Here is a 19,218-nt window from a genome sequence, read left to right on the forward strand (position 1 = left end):
GATGAATGAGATGTAAAGAAAGTATTGTGATGTTTAACATGGACAGTGACAAGTTTTGGACAGCTTATAATTGTTTAAATGTGTTTTTATTACATTGTGTGGCGTCACAGTGACTCTGAAAAACTGACCAGTTTGACCTAAGTTACAAATGAGCCAAATGCTGTCGGGTAAATGAGTATTTATAGGAAGGATGATACTTTTCTGCTTGTTAGGTGTGGTCAGGATGTCAGTCTATATATATTTTTCTAAGACTAAAGCATGTATGAGGGCTGCTCTGAAAATAATGGCTCCAATTTTATTATTTGGTCCACAACATCAGAGGCAGCTGTTGGTAGTGCAGCAGTAGAGGTTGAGCCTTCCCACCTATGTTCAGTTACGTTTTTTTGCCATGTGAAAGATGGCAGCAGAGGGCAATCTGAAAAATGGCATCTGATATGGAGGCACATATGAAGCAAAGGTAATTGAATTCCTCCATGTAGAAAAAAACTGCAGTCATTGATGCTTGCTGAACATTTCTGGAGACCAACCGGAGGATATGAGCACAGTGAGGCAGTGTGTGCTGCAGTTCAGAAGAGGTGTTAGTGACATGAAAGACAAGCTATGTTCCAGACGGCTGTGCACAGCTGTCATGCCACAAAATGAAGAGCGTCTCAATCAGGTTTTCCACACAAATCAATGGATTACAGCCAGAGAACTGTGCACAGAGCTGAATATCAGCTTTGAGGCATTGGAAATGATGGTGGCAATGTTGGAATATTGGTAAATTTGCACCAGATGTGTCGCATGAATGCTCGTACAAGAGAAGGTATGCCATATGTAAGTTTGTCAGGACCTATGGAACTACTATGAGACTGAAGGTGACAGTTTCCTGGATCGTATCATTACCGGTGATGAGATGGGCTATCACTGCTTTGAGCTGGGGTCAAAATGGCAGTCTGTGTTGGTGACATGGGAATTCCCCACTGAAGGAAAAGTTCAACACACAGCCTTCAGCGGGTTAAGCAGCGTGTGCCATCTTTTTGTCTTCTGAACTTTCAGGGGTTTGTGCCTTCATTCAGACACCCTGGATCTCCTTCCATGTGCTTCAGCAGTGGGGAATTGCAGCTATGCCAGATGAAGGAGAACCAGTGTGACTTCTGCCTCTTGCTTCCGGAGTATTTCAGCTCTCAGAGTTGCCATCAGTCAGTGAGCAGACAGTAGCTCTGTCTCCTCGAGATGGAATACCAGTCCGACTCACATTTATCTCAAGTACTGGCTATGCAAAGCTGGTTGACACGTTAATTTAGTTTGTGCTTCTCAGTTCATACTCTTTTTGCTTGTGATCAAATATTGGAAAAGGTTACAATTAATCACAGAGTGAGAATGGAAGCTGGCAAAGCTAATGATGGATTATTACATTCTGTTTGCTCCGTAGGAGAATAGCTGTGGTACTTGCATGACAGAATACTATTATTAGTGATGAGAAATTACTAAAGGAAAGCAACCTACACCCATCTCCCATTTTGCAACCCATGTTTCTTCCTTAGAGTTTTAAAAAATGAAGCAATTTGCTAACGCTGTTAGCTTTAACCAGGTTTTGTGGCCATGTGGCTGCCTTTGCAGAGCTGTGAGGCACCAATAGGTTCCAGCTCTCAATGCAGCCCTGTGCTCTGAGCTCACAGCAGGTGAATGTTGGATGTCTGAAGCCAATTTCCAAACACTAACAGTGTGCCTGCCCCCAGGCTGCAAGGTTGTAGAGCAGATATAATACCATAATTATATACCATAAGGAGACCTTGCAAAAAAAACCAAACAAACCTATGGGCAATGCTGAATTGTCTGTAGTGTGTGCTTGCTCTTTGAAAATGAATTAGTTGCTGGTTATTAAAAAGCAAAAGTGTTGCTGGGCTGAGATAGATGATGAAAAATGAGCCCTTCCCAAGGGAGTGTGTACGACCCAGCCATGTGCTCAAGCAGCAAAAGCTTTGGGTAAGAAATACTTCCTGACTTCCCAGGACAGGCACCTGTGGCTATCAGCAAGTGCTGCTGCTGGGTGCAGAGTATTTCTTTGATTTAATGGGACACTGCATCTTGCTGCTGAAATTATAATATAAGGAAAAGACATGGAGCTTGTGTAGCTGTGGTTTGCAGTCATTAAAAACTAAATTTTAAAGTAAAAATACCCATCTCGCTTTATATTATTTATAAGGTTATCTTATGCTTTTAAGTATGGTGGAATTTCGCAGTCCTTTGCTCACTGCTGGTCAGCAGGTTCATCTGGGATTGCAGGTGCTGTTGTCAGTGCCCTGCAGATGCACTCGGGGCTCCCTGGTAGTTTTCAAGGTACAGCACGAAATAAACCTCTCTTACCTAATTTTCAATCTAAAAGAAGAGTTACCTCCTGAGAGGGAACAGGGCCTGGCCTTTGGTTGCTACTTTAGCCCACAGACTTCTGCTTACACATTTGATGATTTAAATGAATTGATCCTATTTAGGATATTATAAAAGATATATAGAACACCTTGAGTCATAAGTCATAAGGTGTTCTATGTTTCCTTTTATTTCAGCTACTCGGGTTTTACATGCTACAAGTACATAAATGAAAAGGAGCCACTTATTCCCAGCCTGGTATAGATCCAGGCTTTGCTGGTTGAGTCTAATTCAGTTTGTTAGGAACTGCAGTAAACAGCATTAAGTGAGAGATGCCATGATTACTCCTGATAGTGTGTTTTCAGGATTGCCTCTGTTCCTGCAGTGGCTGGATGGAGCTCTGTTACAACCATTCAGCCTGCACCAGCAGGTTAGAGTGTGCCTTTCCTGAGAGAAGTGAATAACGTGAAGTCTAGAATGTTACAGGGCAGGGATTTTTAAACCTTACAAATGGCTGCATTGCCATCAGTACTGGCTGTTACACCAGCCTCCCTCCAAACCTCACACTGAGCATCACCTTGCCCCACACGTGTTGCAGTAACCAACCAGTCTGTGTGTTAGCAAAGCACCTACAAGCAAAGGACAGACGTCCTGGTTATTCTCATTCCCACAAAAATAGCAACACCTTAGGAGTATGACAGCTCTCATTTCCTCTCGTTCGGTAGGGGAGAGCGCAGGAGGAGCTGGACAGAGCGATGCCACTTGCTGAGAGACTTGGCATGGTCAGGAATACATTGAAGGCTGTCAAGAAGAATTTAGTTAAGGGTGAGTGCTCTGGCATGGGGAGGGACGGGTGAGGGTGCCCAGCAGGCAGCCCCCACAGCCACCAGCCTCCCTGTGCCTCTGCTCAATGTGAGTGCTTGCCCCGTGGCCTACAGGATATTTTCTTGACCAGCTCCATTAGGAAATCAGATTTTGCTAACAGCTGCAAGATGGATGGCTGTGCTCTGTGACGGAGATTAGGTAAGTGGTGCCCTAACGATTGTTTTCTTTGAAAGGATGCGTTCTGTGCTTTTGATAGAAATTTTGTTTACGTTTCTGTTGCACAGATGCCATCCAGCATCCTCAGGAAATGGAGAGGTCAATCATTTCTCTTCAAGTACCTCGGTACCTTCTATTGCCAAAACAATTTGATAAGCCTTGGAGAGCATTTTCATTTATTCACTTGTCCAGGCTGTTTTCTGCTTCTCCACATGATTAAATGCTTCTTCTTATTTATTTATTTTTTTTTTTAATATCAGATCAATAAAGCCATGGCAGAACGATTACATTTTCTCTTTTTGAGGTCTGAGGCTGAAGCACCTTGTGTGGCATATTCTGGGGACAAAACCAAGGCTCTTCTGAGCCAGAATCAGGAAGTGTCACAGGCTTGGCTTCCCCAAATCATGTCCTCAGATAGTCAAGGACAAGTAGCATCATTCACATGCAGCAATGCTTCAGTGCTGTGGTTTGAAAAGGAGAGAGTACTTGAATTGATCATTGATTTGACAAAGCTTGGTGAATGGAGGTTGGTTTGGGCACACAGCCCTGGCAGCTGCAGCCTGACCTGCAGCCTCCTGTTCACAAACACCTTTTAGGTAGGTACAAATCCATGGAAGATTCTTCTTCACAGTGTAAGTGTATACATATGTGGTGTTCTAAGAACATGACTGTGCCTTCAATTGCATGAAGTGCTGTACTTAAAAAACAAAACAAACAAACAAACCCGGACTGGATGGCCCAGAAAGTGATGGTGAATGGAGTGAAATCTAGCTGGTGATTGGACACCAGTGGTGTTCCTCAGTGGTTGTTATTGTGGCTGAACCTGTTTAATATCTTTAATGATGGTTTGGATGAGGGAATTGAGTAAGTTTGCAGATGACTCCAAGCTGGGGTGAAGTGTTGTTCTTCCAGAGTGTCGGAAGGACCTACAGAGGGACTTGGACAGGTTGGATCGGGGAGGCTGACAACCCCATACAATGCTGCTAGCTTGGGACAGAGCGTCTGGAAAGCTGCGTGGATGTGGGGATGCCAGTCAGCACTTGGCTGAGAGTGAGCCACCGATATGCCCAGGTGGCCATGGTGGCCAGCAGAAGGGAGGTGATTGTCCTGTAGTCAGATGTGGTGTGGCCACACCTGGTGTGCTGTGTTCAGTTTTGGACCCCTCACTACAAGAACAACATAAGAGGCACTGGAGTGTGTCCAGGGAAGGGCAAGGAAGCTGGTGACTGGTATAAAGCACAGATCTTATGAGGAGTGGCTGAGGGAACTGGGGTTGTTTAGTCTAGAGAAGAGGAGGCATAGAGGAGACCTTGTTGCTCTCTACAACTGCCTGAAAGGTGGTTGTAATTAGGTGGGAATCAGCTTCTTCTCCCAGATGATTAGCAGTAGGCCTAGAGGGAGTGGCTTCAAGTTTCACTAGGAGACATTCAGGTTGGTTATTGGGAAGAATTTCTTCTTCAAAAGAGTGGTGAAGCATTGGAGGCTCCTCTCCTGATGGTGGAATCACCATCCCCGAATGCATTTAAGGGAAGGGTAGATGTAGTACTTAGTGACGTGGTTTAATGGGCAGTATTAATGATAGGTGGACAGTTGGACTAGATGATCTTTAAGGTCTTTTCCATCTTTAACGATCTTATTATTACTCTAAGAGAAATCAGAGGAAATGAAGTTTGCTTGGTATTGCTGCGTGTATTAATTCCAGTTGTTCAGAGGGAATGTGGTAAGGAGAGGTCAGCTTTGCTTTGCAGTGAAACAGAGACCTTGCTGGCTAATGAAGCAAAGAGACAGCACACAGCATTTATTATTGATGCCATTAAGAGCCAGACAGGGCTGTGCTCCGTTTGGTGGTGCCAAGTGGCTGTTTGAAGAGCTGGTGAAGAGGCTGCATTGCCCAGAGCCCTCCTGCCCCACTGCCATGGTGTCAAAACTGCTGTCAGCTGGGTTTCCAGGCCACCTATCATGGGCACAGCCCCATGGGAGGTGCTCTCCAGCCACGGAGATGCACAGCATTTGTGCTTTTGCCTGCATGGCTGAGTCTGCCTCTTGTTGTACGAGGTGCTGGTATCCCTGTCTCTGTGCTAGAGCTTCATGGTCGATTTAAGCTAATGTAAGCATGAGCTGCAGTCAAAAGGGAGAGCTTCTGTTGCTGCCCCTATGTGAACGGCAGCCTTAGCATCAGATTTGAGACTTAAATATTCTGCTGAGAAAGTAAAGGTGTCACTGAACCAAATTTCACATTTGCATTCATCTGCAGTAGCATTTTAAAACTGGAAGAGAACAATATAATAAAACACAGTTTAACTGCCTGGAGGAGTCTGAGGGGAGGCTTCATGGCCGCTGTAGTTTCTCCCAGGGAGCAGAGATTAGCAACATGGAGCTGTGTCAGGAGCAGCTCGGGGTTAGGGACAGGATCTGCCCCAGAGAGCAGTGGGCATGGAACAGCTTGCCTAGGGCAGTGGGCACAGCATCGAGCTGCTGGAGCTCAGAGAGCAGCACTTGCAGTTACTGTGCTTGGATCTTGGGTGGTGCTGCGTGGAGCCAGGAGTTGGACTCATTGGGTCCCTTCCAATTTGGCATACTCTGATTCTAATAATGTCTTGTTGCATTATGATTGTTTTTAAAGGCAGTATGTACCATTGCTAGCTGATGAGCTTTTACCTACTGGTGTTTGGGGCTCTGGATGATTCCACACAACCAGTAGTTGCATTAGAGAATAAGCCTGGCATGGAAATTGTGAGAGTACTGGCATTGATTAGATGAAGAAACAGATTTCTAGTGCTGCTAGTTTAAAATGCAACTCCAATAGGCCTTATAGATTCAGATCCCAGAGGGTGAATGAAATCAATCCAGTGCCATTGATCTGATTCCAGCTGCGATTAGTGGAGCCCCACGGATGAATGGTGAATACAACCCTACTGCCTGAACTGCTGGCTGCTTCTGTTTTAGCCTTGAAAGTGAATAACAGAGTTCAACCACAAAGACTAGTGCTAGTCTGGAAACATTTCTGCAAGTGCCACAAGGTAGCGTCAGTAAGAAAAATAAAAAGGTCATAATGTTGGAAGTAGAAAAAGGGCCTGGTAGCAAAGTGATGATTATAGGAAGTTTCAGGAGAGAAACAGAGCAAATTCTGAGGGAGTTCAGGGAAAGGAAATGAAACCAGAGAGGATGAGACCTGCAAAAAAAAAAAAAAAAAAAAAAAAAAACGACCAAAAAAAAGGCCAATGGGAGCACGTCTGCTCCATCTGAAGAAAGTACACACAGGGGAGACATTATCACTTGCAAATGTACAGGGGGGAGGTATAGAGCAGCCAGCAATCAATTTCCTAATAATGGGCTTGATCTTTTAATAAACTAGTCAGATGGAATGAGAGTAGAGTAAAACCTGATTTATCATCCCATCTTTTCTGCAGTGGCAGCAATGCAACTGTATTTTCTTCCCTTAGCTTGTCTCAGCAGCTTCACCTGAGTCATAAAGTTGGAACAGTGTCTTCACAGCTGAGTCTCTTGTATGACACGAGAGGTTTTATAGAGCTGCTGGCCTCTTTGCCTGGCTGCTGCTTAAGGCAGATACTTCTGTTTCTGCTGCTTTAGCACCTAGTAAGCCTCACTTGAAATGGCCACAAGATCAAGGTGGAGAGCCATCTTGAGGCAATAGAAGGCAAGCAGAGGGGTTTCTCAGAACAGGGTTTTATTTCATTGAAAAGCAACAGAACCTCTCTTGATTTCCATGGGGCCAGGGATTTCTCCTGCTTCCTTCGGTGGCAGTTTTCTGGAATTCTTGGTAAAAGTCACTTCTGAACTTGCCTAATCACTGAACTCTGTTCTGGTTTAAGATGAGACCCAGAAGTGCAAGGATTAATCCAAATGGTCAATGTGTTGACTGTTTTCTGTGCTGATGCAGTGGGCAAATATTTTCTTCCCTTTTTTTAGTTGCAGTTAATTCTTCCTTCCACTTTGCCCTGAAGCCTTTCTTGCCCCAGCAATCCACCCATGTAGACCGTTTTGCTACCTGCCCAGCTGTCTTGGGAGAAAGACAAACCCGATGTCATCCTAGGGGCACTCAAAATGAAGCTGCACCACAGAACAGTGCAAAGATAGCAGAAATCATCACTGTCAGAATCAAGCTTGGAGCAAGTTGCCACATGAACACCTGTAGGCTTTTTTGAACAAAGGCCTTGGAGCAAAATAGTCCAAACTAAGTGCCTCTGGTCAGCAACAGTGATGATAAATAAGTAGTTTAATAAGCTAAATAAGCTGCACTTGTACTTCCCATGAGGAAAGAGCCCACCAGTCCCTGGAACACAGATCGAGATCCTCCTTTTAGAATTGATGCAAGGCTGTGGCACACAGTGCAAAATGCATCTGAGATCGCAGTGTGAAAAAGTATGTTTGGGAGGATTTCTGTCACAAATATGATGGAATTTATGGTTTAACCATCCCAGGATACTAACAACACCTTGAGAATAACAGAGGGATTAACAAGTATCAGATCATGTCAGGAAGTTGTCATCTGAAGGACAGCTGGTGCTATGTGAATGTAATGATTCTGGCATCTGATAGTATTGTTGAGTAGGACCCTTTACAAATGCAGACAAAATCACTTAGACCAGGTTAGAATTAGATCTGTACGCACCGTCTGAAATGGCAGCGTGGGAATAAAATCTCCCATCACTGCAGCTGGGTGCAGTCTAGCTGTGAACATACAGGGGCCAGGCTCTCAGCTGGGTTGAGTTGTCTTTTCTGTGAGATCTAGCATACAGATTTAAGATGTAAAGCTGTGCATTTGTTCTACGGGTATGTCTGGGTGCTGCTGTCTGAGCACAGTGGTACAGGGCTGCAACTGCAAAGCTCTGGGCTGTGAGCTTTTGTGGGCTGCACCCTGTAGCACAAGCAGGCCAGCAGAGGAAAGAGTAGGAAGTAAGACCTGGAGCTTTTCCTTCTGGGTATGGGGGCAGCTCCTTATTTCAGAAGGTATCATTAATGTGTGTAGATTAGAGACTGGGTTAAGTTTGTGAAATGTCAGGTCCTCTGAGAAAGGGGATAGACCTTGTCATGGTTTTGTAAGGTGGCATTCTTAGAGGAAGATCTACATAGGTTTTTGACTAATAACATCCAGCAGAATTGGCCATACAGCAGAGAGAAAAGCTAATGGCTGCAGCAAAGCATTAAGGTGTTTTTTTTCCCTTTTACTTCTCCAGGTTTTTCCACCATGTTCGGAAAGAAAAAGAAAAGGCTTGAAATTTCTGGGCCATCTAACTTCGAACATCGTGTCCATACTGGCTTTGACCACCGGGAGCAGAAGTTCACAGGACTACCTCAGCAGTGGCACAGCTTGCTGGCGGACACGGCCAACAGGCCGAAGCCTATGGTGGATCCATCATGCATCACTCCCATTCAGCTTGCGCCTATGAAGGTATTGTGCAAAGTCTTTCTTGTTGCCATTGAATTTCCTGATCTATCGTTAATTGCATCGTTGAAGCTGTGCATGAACTTAGTCCTAAAATGCGTGCGACCGCGCTGAGAAGGTACCTGCTGCATGATGGGGGGCTACCGTTGGGCACCTCTTTTTCTAATTTTTGTATGGAACTACATCTCAGTGAAATGAAAACATATCTGACGACTGTGATTTAACCACATCTGTATACTTACTCTGCCCGCATTGCTAGAAATATAAAGGAGATCAGAAGCAGGTGACGTGTCAGACATGGCTACCAAGCACCACAGACAGAAGATATTTGTTTGCATCACCAAGAGCATCTGGGAAGCAGGCATGGCTGGGGCAGAGGGACAGAGCTGTAAGCACAGAGAATTGGAAATCCAAATGTTTAATACAAGGGTTATGAGGTAGAACTGTATTTATAAAAGTTGTCCCAGAAGAGCGTGTGTCACAGGCCTGCTTGGGCCATGTGTTCACATTCTTGGGCTGCAGAAGAAAAAGCCACAAGTCCCAGTGGAGGCTCCAAATGTTGCTCCCCTGCAGCATAAAATTCCTTGATAATTAATTTAAGAAAGGTGCTTTAGGCAAAGGCAGGAAGGGATGGATAAGTACAATGAAAGAAAAAAATCATACTGCTTGTTAAGCCCAGGAAGGAGCTCAGGGAGGGATCTTGTTGCCACCTGCAAGTGCCTGTAGGTTAGTGCAGTTGGTGGAGTAGAGCTCTTCTCTGCGTGACAAAATGGAGGGAGCAGACCCAGGCTGTGGCTTGGGAAATTCAGACCAGACAGGCAGTGAAAAAACATTGCTCAAAGGGTGGAGCAGCACTAGATGGGTGCCATTTTGGCTCTTAGCTACCCGTCCTTAGAAGCAGAAGATATAGTCAGACAAACAGCCTCATTTAGTGATGGTTCTAAAATTGCACATCCTAATGTCCCAGTAAGTGCCACCTGCATGCTGGCAGTACGATACACCCCTTGCTGTCATGTGGCTGAAAGATAAATTTAGGATTTCATCCTAAATGGATTTTTCTGAAGCAAGGGAAAATCAGATAATCCTTAGAGCACAGACCCTGTATTTATATTTGATAAGTGCTCTTTGCTAAATTTAAATTTACTGCCTGCACCTGAAGGACGCTGAGCACTTGCTGATCAGGATTGCTGGGCATTGCTGCAGGATAAGGGGTATATAAGCAAAATCTTGGATCTTTTTTGCTGTGATAAAACACTTTGTTGTGTAAATGAAGCCCAGAATAATTTGAAAAAAAAGTAGGCAAACCTTTGCCAGCTGGAGTAGAAGAACAAATGTGTTTTGTAGCCCTTTTAAACACCAAAATATCCCTGGGACATGAATGCATAAAGATGTTTTAAAACAAATCAGTGTCTTGTCTTGCAGCAATACCATTTATTTTCTGTAGTTCTGGAGCCATAAATCCTTAAGTTTAAAATGCTTTAAAATGTATTAGATTTCTAAACACCTAAAAGCACTGTGAGTCTAGGACCAGTGCTGCAAATGGACATATACAGGCATAGCCTTATTTGTGAGTAGAGCTCTGATTAGGCGATATACACTGCGGTATGTGAAAGATCAAGCCCTGAATGAATAACCGCAGCACTTATAAGTGGAGAAAAGCATGTCCAATTTTCCAAGTAATTGTCTCTTTTTATTTTTCTGTTTGTTTATCAAACATCTGTCTATGTAATGGGGGAGGTCTGTGTATCCAGCACTCTATAGCTGTTCATGTAATGGGAATGCAGTTCTAAACTAATTTTTACAGTGCCAGAAAAGGCTCCTTTGGGAGCAAGCTGGGGCCAGGAGCCAAAATGCAGCTCCTGAGCTGAGTGTGTTCTCCCAGTATAGCCTTGGGCCACAGCGGCTTATAGTGCATCCATACATCCAACACATCTTCCTATGGTGCATCTCCTGGTGACAGTCTCTCTGTAACCCTCCCCCTATCCCAACAGTGGCAGTGGGGCAGAGCAACCCACAGGAAGGTTTGTCTGCATAAATGGAAGATGGAATTTGGAAGTAGATTCTCCAAACTGCAGTTGTTTGCGTGCCACCATTCCAAAGGCAGAGTTGAAAAAGGAATAGGGATTAAAACTTAAGGGCTCAAGAGACTGTGCTTTCACTCTCCGATTACTTTCCCTAAGGCTACTGAAATAGGCCTCCTCCATAGTGCCAGAAAAAGAGTTGGTCTTAGTACCAACTAAGAACAGTGACTACTGTCTGAGAACTTGCTTTTAATTTTATTGCAAGAAATAATTTCATTCCATGGTAAGAATTAGCATGTTTAAGTTGACGTGACTTATAGACTTGTGTCCGTTTCAAAACTGAAAGTATTAAGCATTACTGAAGTAAACATCTGATTCAGAACAATTTTGTACATGTGCACATTGCCTTACACCTTTAATTCTGTTAGAAAGGGACTTAGGCACTGAGGACTTCATAATTTAAGTGAGAAGCGATGATTCTAAATGCGTTTGCATTTAAAAGATGGAAGTCATAGTCTGCAAGACCATAACACTGCTTACAGTTTTTCTCTTTTCCACCTAGCAGTTGATGTGGTTTAATTAACGCACTTGTAAGTGCACTGAGGTGTAACAGAAGATTGATAATGAAGAGTGTCCTGAGTCACAGTATTGAGTCAGGCTGAGGCATTCAACCAGAGTTGGTCCGTGCAGAGGTTTCAGGTCATGCAGCAGTTCTGTAACTTGTCTGTTCTGCGTTTATTAATTTTATTGTATTTTTAATTCGTTCTGTATTGACTACAAGTGCAGTGCAGGGCAGAGGTGTTCTGCTTAGAGGGACTTGTTTGTGACTGAATGGTAGCACAGGTTGTAGAGGTAGAGTTTAAGAGAGTGATTGCTGGCTTTTGAGACAGAATTGATTTTTGTTTGCTTTGCACTTCACCCAAAGCTTCATCCTAACCCAGAACCAAACCAGAGGAAGGGATGGGAGTTTATTGACTTCAGTGGGTTTTGCTGTCCTCCCCATTAGGGTTGTTTGCTTGTTTCTCAGTCTGCAATACACATAGAACCTGATGGTTCATATACTGTGTCCCTATGGGTAAAGCAATAAGACATACTTTTTCTGACTGTTCCATCTACATTGAAAGGCAGCAGAGGTGCTGAAGAGGCAACACTTTGGTCTCCCAAATATCCTGGGAATGACCCCTCCCACCAGGCTCACTGCTGTGCTTCTGTACTGACTGGATTAAAGGCATTTAGTCCTTTTGCACGTGGTTGGCAGTGGCTTGTCATGGTAATATCTGAGCTTGAATGCAAACCTGAGCTGGCTGTACAAATTCATTCATTTCCACTACAAGGAGTAATGATAATAGGATTCCCCTTCTCAGTGTGGATGACCCAGATAGGAGCAAAGTGCTGTATATTTCAGACACCAGCAAGAATGAGTAAAAATGACGCAGAAGGTTTCATGGGAAATAGAAAGTGACAATGGTCGTGGTAGGGTTTGGTTGTGGACAGAGAGGCTGATTTTGCACTGAAAGCACCTCCATGTGATCTATGTCGTCCTGTACTTAAAATGGATTTCATGAAGCCTGTGATCTGATATTAGACCTTTCAGTTCTTTTCTGCAGCATTTTGCATTTTCCCTATATGTACTTGTAGTTCAGGGTTTGCTTGTTCATCGTCAGCATGCGACATGCTTGGCCTGACATTGCTTTTACGCTGCACTCAACTTCCAGCCCCTTAATTTTGGAAAGCTTCAGCATCAATACCAAGTCATAACACATTGCACATAGGCAGCAAAACTCGATGAATTCTTGTGCTTTCAACACCCTGCTAAAAGTATTAGGAAAACAAGTATGAGAAGCCTTATTTGGGGGGTTTTCGATGAGAGCCTAGTGTGTTGGCCTTGTAAAGATGCTTCATTAGGATGCTTGAACGTCCATGGCTGTCAGCAGGAGCAGGGTGGCACAGAGGACTTGTTAAAATTCCTTGTGTTTCTCAGTGCAGCTAGCAGTCGAGCTTCTTTGCTTTTCTGTCAGATACTAGGGGAAAAAAATGCCATTTGTTTCTGAGATGCACCGTAGTTGTGCCATTAACCTGCCGCAGTTCATTTACCTGGTGTTGTGCAATGCGTGGGCTTTGCAGGGCAGAGAATTTCTGATGTGGCAGACTATGGAGTCACTGACTTTTGTCCCTTTACTCCTGTTTCAGTGTTGCAACCTGTATGTTTTTTCCTATCTGTAATTTTAGTTTCCATCATTGTAGCATCCCAAACATCGACGTGGATAACAGCGAGTTAACTGTAATCCTTTAAACCTTATTAAGCTTCTGCTACTATATTTCAGTCTATATATAACATGGGGAAAAATAATCAAAAAATGAGTTACTGGGTATGGCTCTTTTAATAGTTCTGACCAGAAAATCGAAGCTTCTGTTTGCTGTGTGTGTTGACAGAACAAATAGCAGACATGACCCTTCTCTTGCCTGTCCTTCTTGGACAAAGTGGTGCCTATCCTGCCCTCTCTTCATTGTCTTCCCACATTTTTCTGTCTCCTTGACAGCTACTTTACTTATTCCTCCATGATACCTCTATGGATGGGGTGAGTTGAGGTTCTTGCTTGAAGAAGGCTGTCTCCCATCCTCCGGGAAGCTGCAAACCTACAGCACTTCTCATGCCAGGACAGGACACAAAAGGCTGCTGACACCTTGTGGGCCTTCCTTGTAGCTGCACTGTGATAATTCATGCTTATGAACTCAGGCTTCCTAACTGCTTGCTTTGAGATCACACATGGGGCCTGGCATGTTCTGGTTTAGGAGGAGCTAGGGTGAAAGGGATAGCTCTAAAAAAGGGCAAGAACCAACACCTTGCAGCATTGAAAATGTTGTGTGGAAATAAAAGGTTTTGCCAGTGAGCACAATTTGAGCAGTGGGACAGTGACCCAGAGAGGATGAACTCAGTTTGTAATGGACAATACCTTGAGGCATCTGACAGGTTGTCAATCCTGCCTCTGCGCCAAGCAGAAGGTGCATTTGATACTATGTGGTGCCAATAAGAAGAGTTACTGCAGCATATTTCACTTCATTCTTGAGAGCTATTTGATTTCCCCCATTACTAAGCGATGGCATCTCTTCTGTACCTCCTTGTACAGATGCAATGCAAATATGCCACCTAGTGTCCAAGAAGGTGTCTTACTGTGACATAGCCTTGGTGTGAGAAGAGCCACGTTGGCAATTCTGTGTAGTAGTAGGGGAAATCTGTCACTGTGCAAATAAAAATCAGCCACATAGGTTCATACATACTCTGCTGCATGGTGGAAACTTTCAGTTTAGTTCCTTATTGTTTTTTAGGCTTTTACTGAAGTCCTTTGGAATAATATTGAATTTATTCATCACATTCTGGCGTTTCTGGCTTTCTGAACAAGGAAGCTCTCGATCAACTCTTCAGCAGCTGATGCTTTGCCTTCATATTGCTTTTTTTTCTGGGGCTTGTTTTGGACAAGAAGAAACCAGCATCATTAGCATTTCAGTTTGTCTCAAAATATAAGATGTTCCTCAGTTTGTAATGAACCAGAAAATGAATTGTTCCCTTAATTTTTCTAGCCAGGATACTTGTCCCTTATAACAAGCTCCACAGATTCAGCCACATACATTTGAAAGGTCTGTTTGCAGCAGAATTGTAGACACCAATACTGGGATCATAAGCAAGACTTGGCTGTCCAGGAGAAACAGCAAGGTTGCTAATACCAAACACTGTGCTACCTTACAAACTAGATATTTGAAGTAGGAAAAAAAAAGCTTTTTCACATTGTCTTCCTATTTGCGTCCATAAAATGCTCTCAAACAACACCAAGAGTAATGCACACTGGCAGAAATGTCATTTTCAAATGTAGTTAATGCAGGTAGTGCGTTGTAGGGGATAACTTTGGTCCATGCTAGACTGAGTAGATGGACTTACCTCTGCTCTAAGGCTGGGAATGGATAATTTGACACTCCTGCCTCTGAGGGTTAGTGATCAGTTACCTGCTGATCACATCACTCATTCAGAAGGTCCATAACAGTCCCCAAGGAGCTTGCAGTATCAGTGCCTCAGTGGTGCAAATACTTGGGCACAGGTAGACATTTACACCAGCGTGGCCCTGCTGGGTTCACTGGGCTCTGCTGGAAAGCAGTGTCAGATTCTGCTGCCTGCTGTGTGTAGAGTAAGCTGTCATTCAGAAATCTTCTGAGTAAGCCTTTTTTTCATGCAACAGTTAGCACTGATTTGGTCTGCTCATATGAGAAAGGATTTACTGGGCCCATAGCAATAATAGCGATTACAGATTTCTGTACAAAAAAAGTGTTCTTTTCCAATATAGATAATAAAAAATGCTGTTTGCATCAGCACTGTAATTCTAAGTAATGTTAATGTTGGAGAAGTTTTGCAAGGGCTGTGTTTCTTCAGGCTTCAGTTATACTGATTAAAACTTCTCTAGGTGGTGTAGGACCTTGCAATATGCTAACTAAAGTTTGCATGTAAATCTTGAGTTCATATCTCTGCATATCTGCTCTGGAGCTCAATAAAGATATTAACCTGTAGGTCCACACACAGAAGAGGTGAATTCTTAGTTTCAGAAATTGAATCTAGTCTCCTCTGGGAATCCCAGACTGGGAGCACTCTCCAGGTAGTGCTGTATAGCCAGAAATGAGCCAACAATCAGATCCTGAGCAAGGACACTTGTAATCATGTTCTTTTTTTAGTGCAGAAGTTGGTCTCTGCTGACTAATTTAGAGGTGTTCCAGTGTCTTCTCTTGCCTGCCCTGATAAATGAGCCATGCTCCTCGTGTACTGGCTGAAATGCAGGGCTCGGGCTCCATCACTCTTAACCTGGCTTCTATTTTCTTCCTGTTTGTTTAGGGAAGGTTTTGGCCACCAAAACTTCCCTGCGCTGACCCATAAGCTCTGTGGAGATAGAAGCAGGACTCAGACCTGTGCAGGACTAGGCAGGTAGAGGTGATGCTTTGGGATGGCTGCTGTGGTGGAATGCTCCTTCTAGCTTCAGTACCATATTACTGATCCCCTGGAGCAAGGTGTAAAAGAACAAAAGGGTAAAGTGCCAGCAGTGTTTTCCTCAAAAAAGTTGTTGTAAAGTTGTTGCAACACTAGAAAGTTTCTCTTCTTTAGTGTCTGTCAGCAGGAAACACTAGGTGGCAGTAAGGAATCTCTGGAAATTCACCTCACTGCATGACATTCGTAAGCACGGACAGCAGACAAATTTGCTTTGGTGTCCTGATGGCACTTTTAAAGATATGCTTTTATCCTCCTTTGAAATGAGTCTGCAGAAAGGATTTCCATATACAACTGGCCAGGCAGCATTTGCAGTTCACATCAGTAGTAGGACAGCGTTTGCTTCTTCGGCTTGCATTTAAGCATGCCATGACTGTAGTTGCTCAGTAGCTACATAATCTGCACGTCTCCATGATACATTTATTCCTAGATCTACTGATAAACATGGTTTGGTCCATTGTAGTCTACAGCATAAACCACCTTGGTTGTAGTCTCTCTAAGCTGTGTGCTGAAGAGTACTGTCAGGAGCAGTAGGATCAGGAAAAAGACCATGTTGCCAAGCAGCTCACTTACCTGTGAGGCCGAAGCTCCAGGTGTAAATGGGGTTTTTTTCCGTCTCCTGCTCCTATCTGCAGGAATTCAAAGCTGATTTGCTGCCATTTATTTCTTGTTTTCCCCTTCATGCAGGATCCAATTACAGCGGACAAGCACTGTGTATTACAGGAGATCAACACTGACTTGCCCCTAGAGACCTTTAAATGCTTTTTCTGCTGAAGTGTCACTTTCATGGGCTGAACTGTGCAGACCGTACAAAATAAGAGCATGTTAGATACAGGTCTTTGGGGAGAGACAAGTGAACAAAAGAGATGTGTGTAGTCTGGGGGCTTATACTTTGTAATTGCAAAGATCAGATCCAACAAGCTTTAATTAAGAACACACGTTTAAAAGAAAAGCAAGAGATTATGAAATGTATTTGGTCCAAACAAAACAGCAGATTCTGTCTGTGTCTTCAGCATATTCCTGTAATGAGTCTGTGCTGTTGTCCTGGCTATCATCCCTTTGAGTTACGCTGCAGATTGTCCTCTGAAGTCTCTCCCTTGAGGTTGTTTCCCCACAGAGAGATTGTTTGGTTTGCACTTCTCATTTGCAGGAGAGAATAAATAAAGTATCTGCTTGGAAAGCTCTTGGAGTCTGTCCTCGCAATTGCCTCATGTTGACTGAGCACAGATGTGAAACAGAACTGTTGACTTTCTCTTCAAGCACGTTCCATACATGAAACCTCATTTACTGTGGTAAAGTGCAATGGAAAGTAATATGGTTAACATTGCTTCTTATGAATTGTCAGCCTGTCAAAATCTTTGTTTTAATTGAAGCTGAAGAGACTGCAATGGAGTGACCGCAGAGCCTCTCTGCCCTCCCAGACAAGTGCCCCACTGCCACAGCTGTCAGATAAAGGCAATTACTTCCCTATCATTAGATGTTACCACCTGGGAATTTACCTCAGTATTTCAGAATGCTCTATCAAGCTGCAGCCAAAATCTTTCAGTAAGAAAAAAGCAGTGGGATCATTAATTGGGTTAACACTCCATCAACCTCGCGTTTGTTAATGGGCATGTTTAGGACATGAGGGGAATCTCCTCTGGGGAAATGTCATCCAAGCTACAACGAGGGCCTACCCTGCAGCGTGCCTTGTGAATTACAGCCCCTGCATCTGTATCGTGGCTCAGGATGAGGAGCTGTGGTACAGAAAGCAATGCTTGCACTTCTCTCCCAGAGCACAGTGGTAATCCAGGCATGAATCAGTTCACAAGCCCAGATTTTTTGAGATAAAGTAGGAACACTTACTTTACATTAACTGCCCTTAATTCTGTTATTTTTCTTTTGATATTGAACTACTCATGTCACGCACAACTCTACCTGAGGTGAAATTTCATCCTGATTGAGATCATGACTTCCTAGCCTGCTTCTGTCATAGACACTGAAAATGGAGTTGTGTTTTTTGGAGGGGAGGATGTCACTGATCTCAAATATGGCCCTTTTCCTTACACAACATTTCCAGACTTGTTTTGAGTATTGTAGCTTTCAGATATGTTTGATGTCCGTCCAGGTGGGAAGCTGAGGAACGCTGCCCTGTAAGGGCTGTGGGGTGCTGCGGGCCTCAACCACACCAGCAGGGGCCGGACCACAGCTACCACTTGGTACATCTCAGTGAGTTCTCTTCTGGAAAAAAAAAAACCCAAGCACAAAACAGCACTGGCACTGATGTCCCAGCAGATGATGTGATTCTGAAACAGGGAGACCTATTGTCGTGGTTTTCCATAAGTATTGTATATCATGACATTATGCAGTGAATGGATGGAATTGCACCAGCTGCTCAGAGGGGTCTGCAGTCCCCAGAGCGCTCCGGTCCTTCCCACATGATTTCTGGGAGGGAGACACAAGGCGATGTAGTGATGTGAAGAGTTGATATATAATTCTTGATTCCTTTTATATTGTATTATCTCACATTCCTTTACCATTTTCAGTAAAATAGATTCTCTGGCGGGGACACCCATCAGGTGCTTGTATACAGTGTGGCACTAAAAAATTAAAAAATACATACCAGAAGGAAATAATTTTACTTCCTCCACTGCCTTCCCAGGGAATCTGTCAAGATATCTGACAAGATATGTTTAAACAGGCTTTCTATTCTTCCTCCTCGCATATTTTTCCTTTCTTCTCCTTGAAATTTATTTATGTTTCTGGAATGGCCAAACTGGCACAATCGTATGTCATGTTTCCTGACTGTGCTTCTCATTAGCAGTCTTGGTTGGGGATCTACCCAGGAGCTGGGTAATATTGAGTGGCAGGGAATGTGCAGGGATTTGGGAGAAAGCCATTCTCCATTCTTCTCCCTGCAGAGCGCTCATGTAGCTCATCACTAATAGACACACTCTCTCGCTCAAACTAAAACTTTTAAATCACATTTCACCCTCATTTCTTGTATGTCCGATAGATCTTTGGAAACGTATAACATACAGAATTTCATTTACTTAACATAGTGAGGCTCGAGCAATGACAGTGGGCATTTAATATCCTCCAGTAATATTTCAAATGATGTATAATGACAATGCTTGTATATTTAAAAAACAAACAAAAAAAGAAGCAAAAGCCAAACCAAAACAAGCCAGAAGTTTCCAGATTGGAGATTTTTCAGTGGAATTTTAAAGCTAAATGTTTTGTTACAGTTTCTGTAGTTTGAATTGTCAAAAAGACCACCAGTGAATGAGATTATAATGAAATGTTGCTCTTGTTGTTATAGCAACTAACTTTGAAAACTGCTGTGCAGGTTGACAAATGGCACAGTGCAGTTTTGGTTTGGCTTTTCTATAGTTTTC

General features: G+C 43.5%; 1 protein-coding gene across 9 annotated transcripts in view; it reads left to right on the top strand.

Moving 5' to 3' along the window:
* PAK5 (p21 (RAC1) activated kinase 5) overlaps positions 1-19,218 on the top strand; it is a 143,762-nt gene that overhangs the window by 100,925 nt on the left and 23,619 nt on the right. For 5 of the 9 annotated variants that reach the window (XM_085541085.1, XM_085541084.1, XM_085541092.1 and 2 more), the window contains 2 exons: positions 3,075-3,174; positions 8,589-8,803. In XM_085541085.1, the coding sequence (XP_085397211.1) occupies positions 3,075-3,174; positions 8,589-8,803 (315 nt within the window). The remainder of the gene's footprint in view (positions 1-3,074; positions 3,175-8,588; positions 8,804-19,218) is intronic. The other 4 variants (XM_085541091.1, XM_085541089.1, XM_085541090.1 and 1 more) reach the window with 1 other exon arrangement.

This window comes from Coturnix japonica, chromosome 3, assembly GCF_054131305.1.
Source record: "Coturnix japonica strain WE chromosome 3, WE-NBRP24, whole genome shotgun sequence".
Taxonomy (NCBI): Eukaryota; Metazoa; Chordata; class Aves; order Galliformes; family Phasianidae; genus Coturnix; species Coturnix japonica.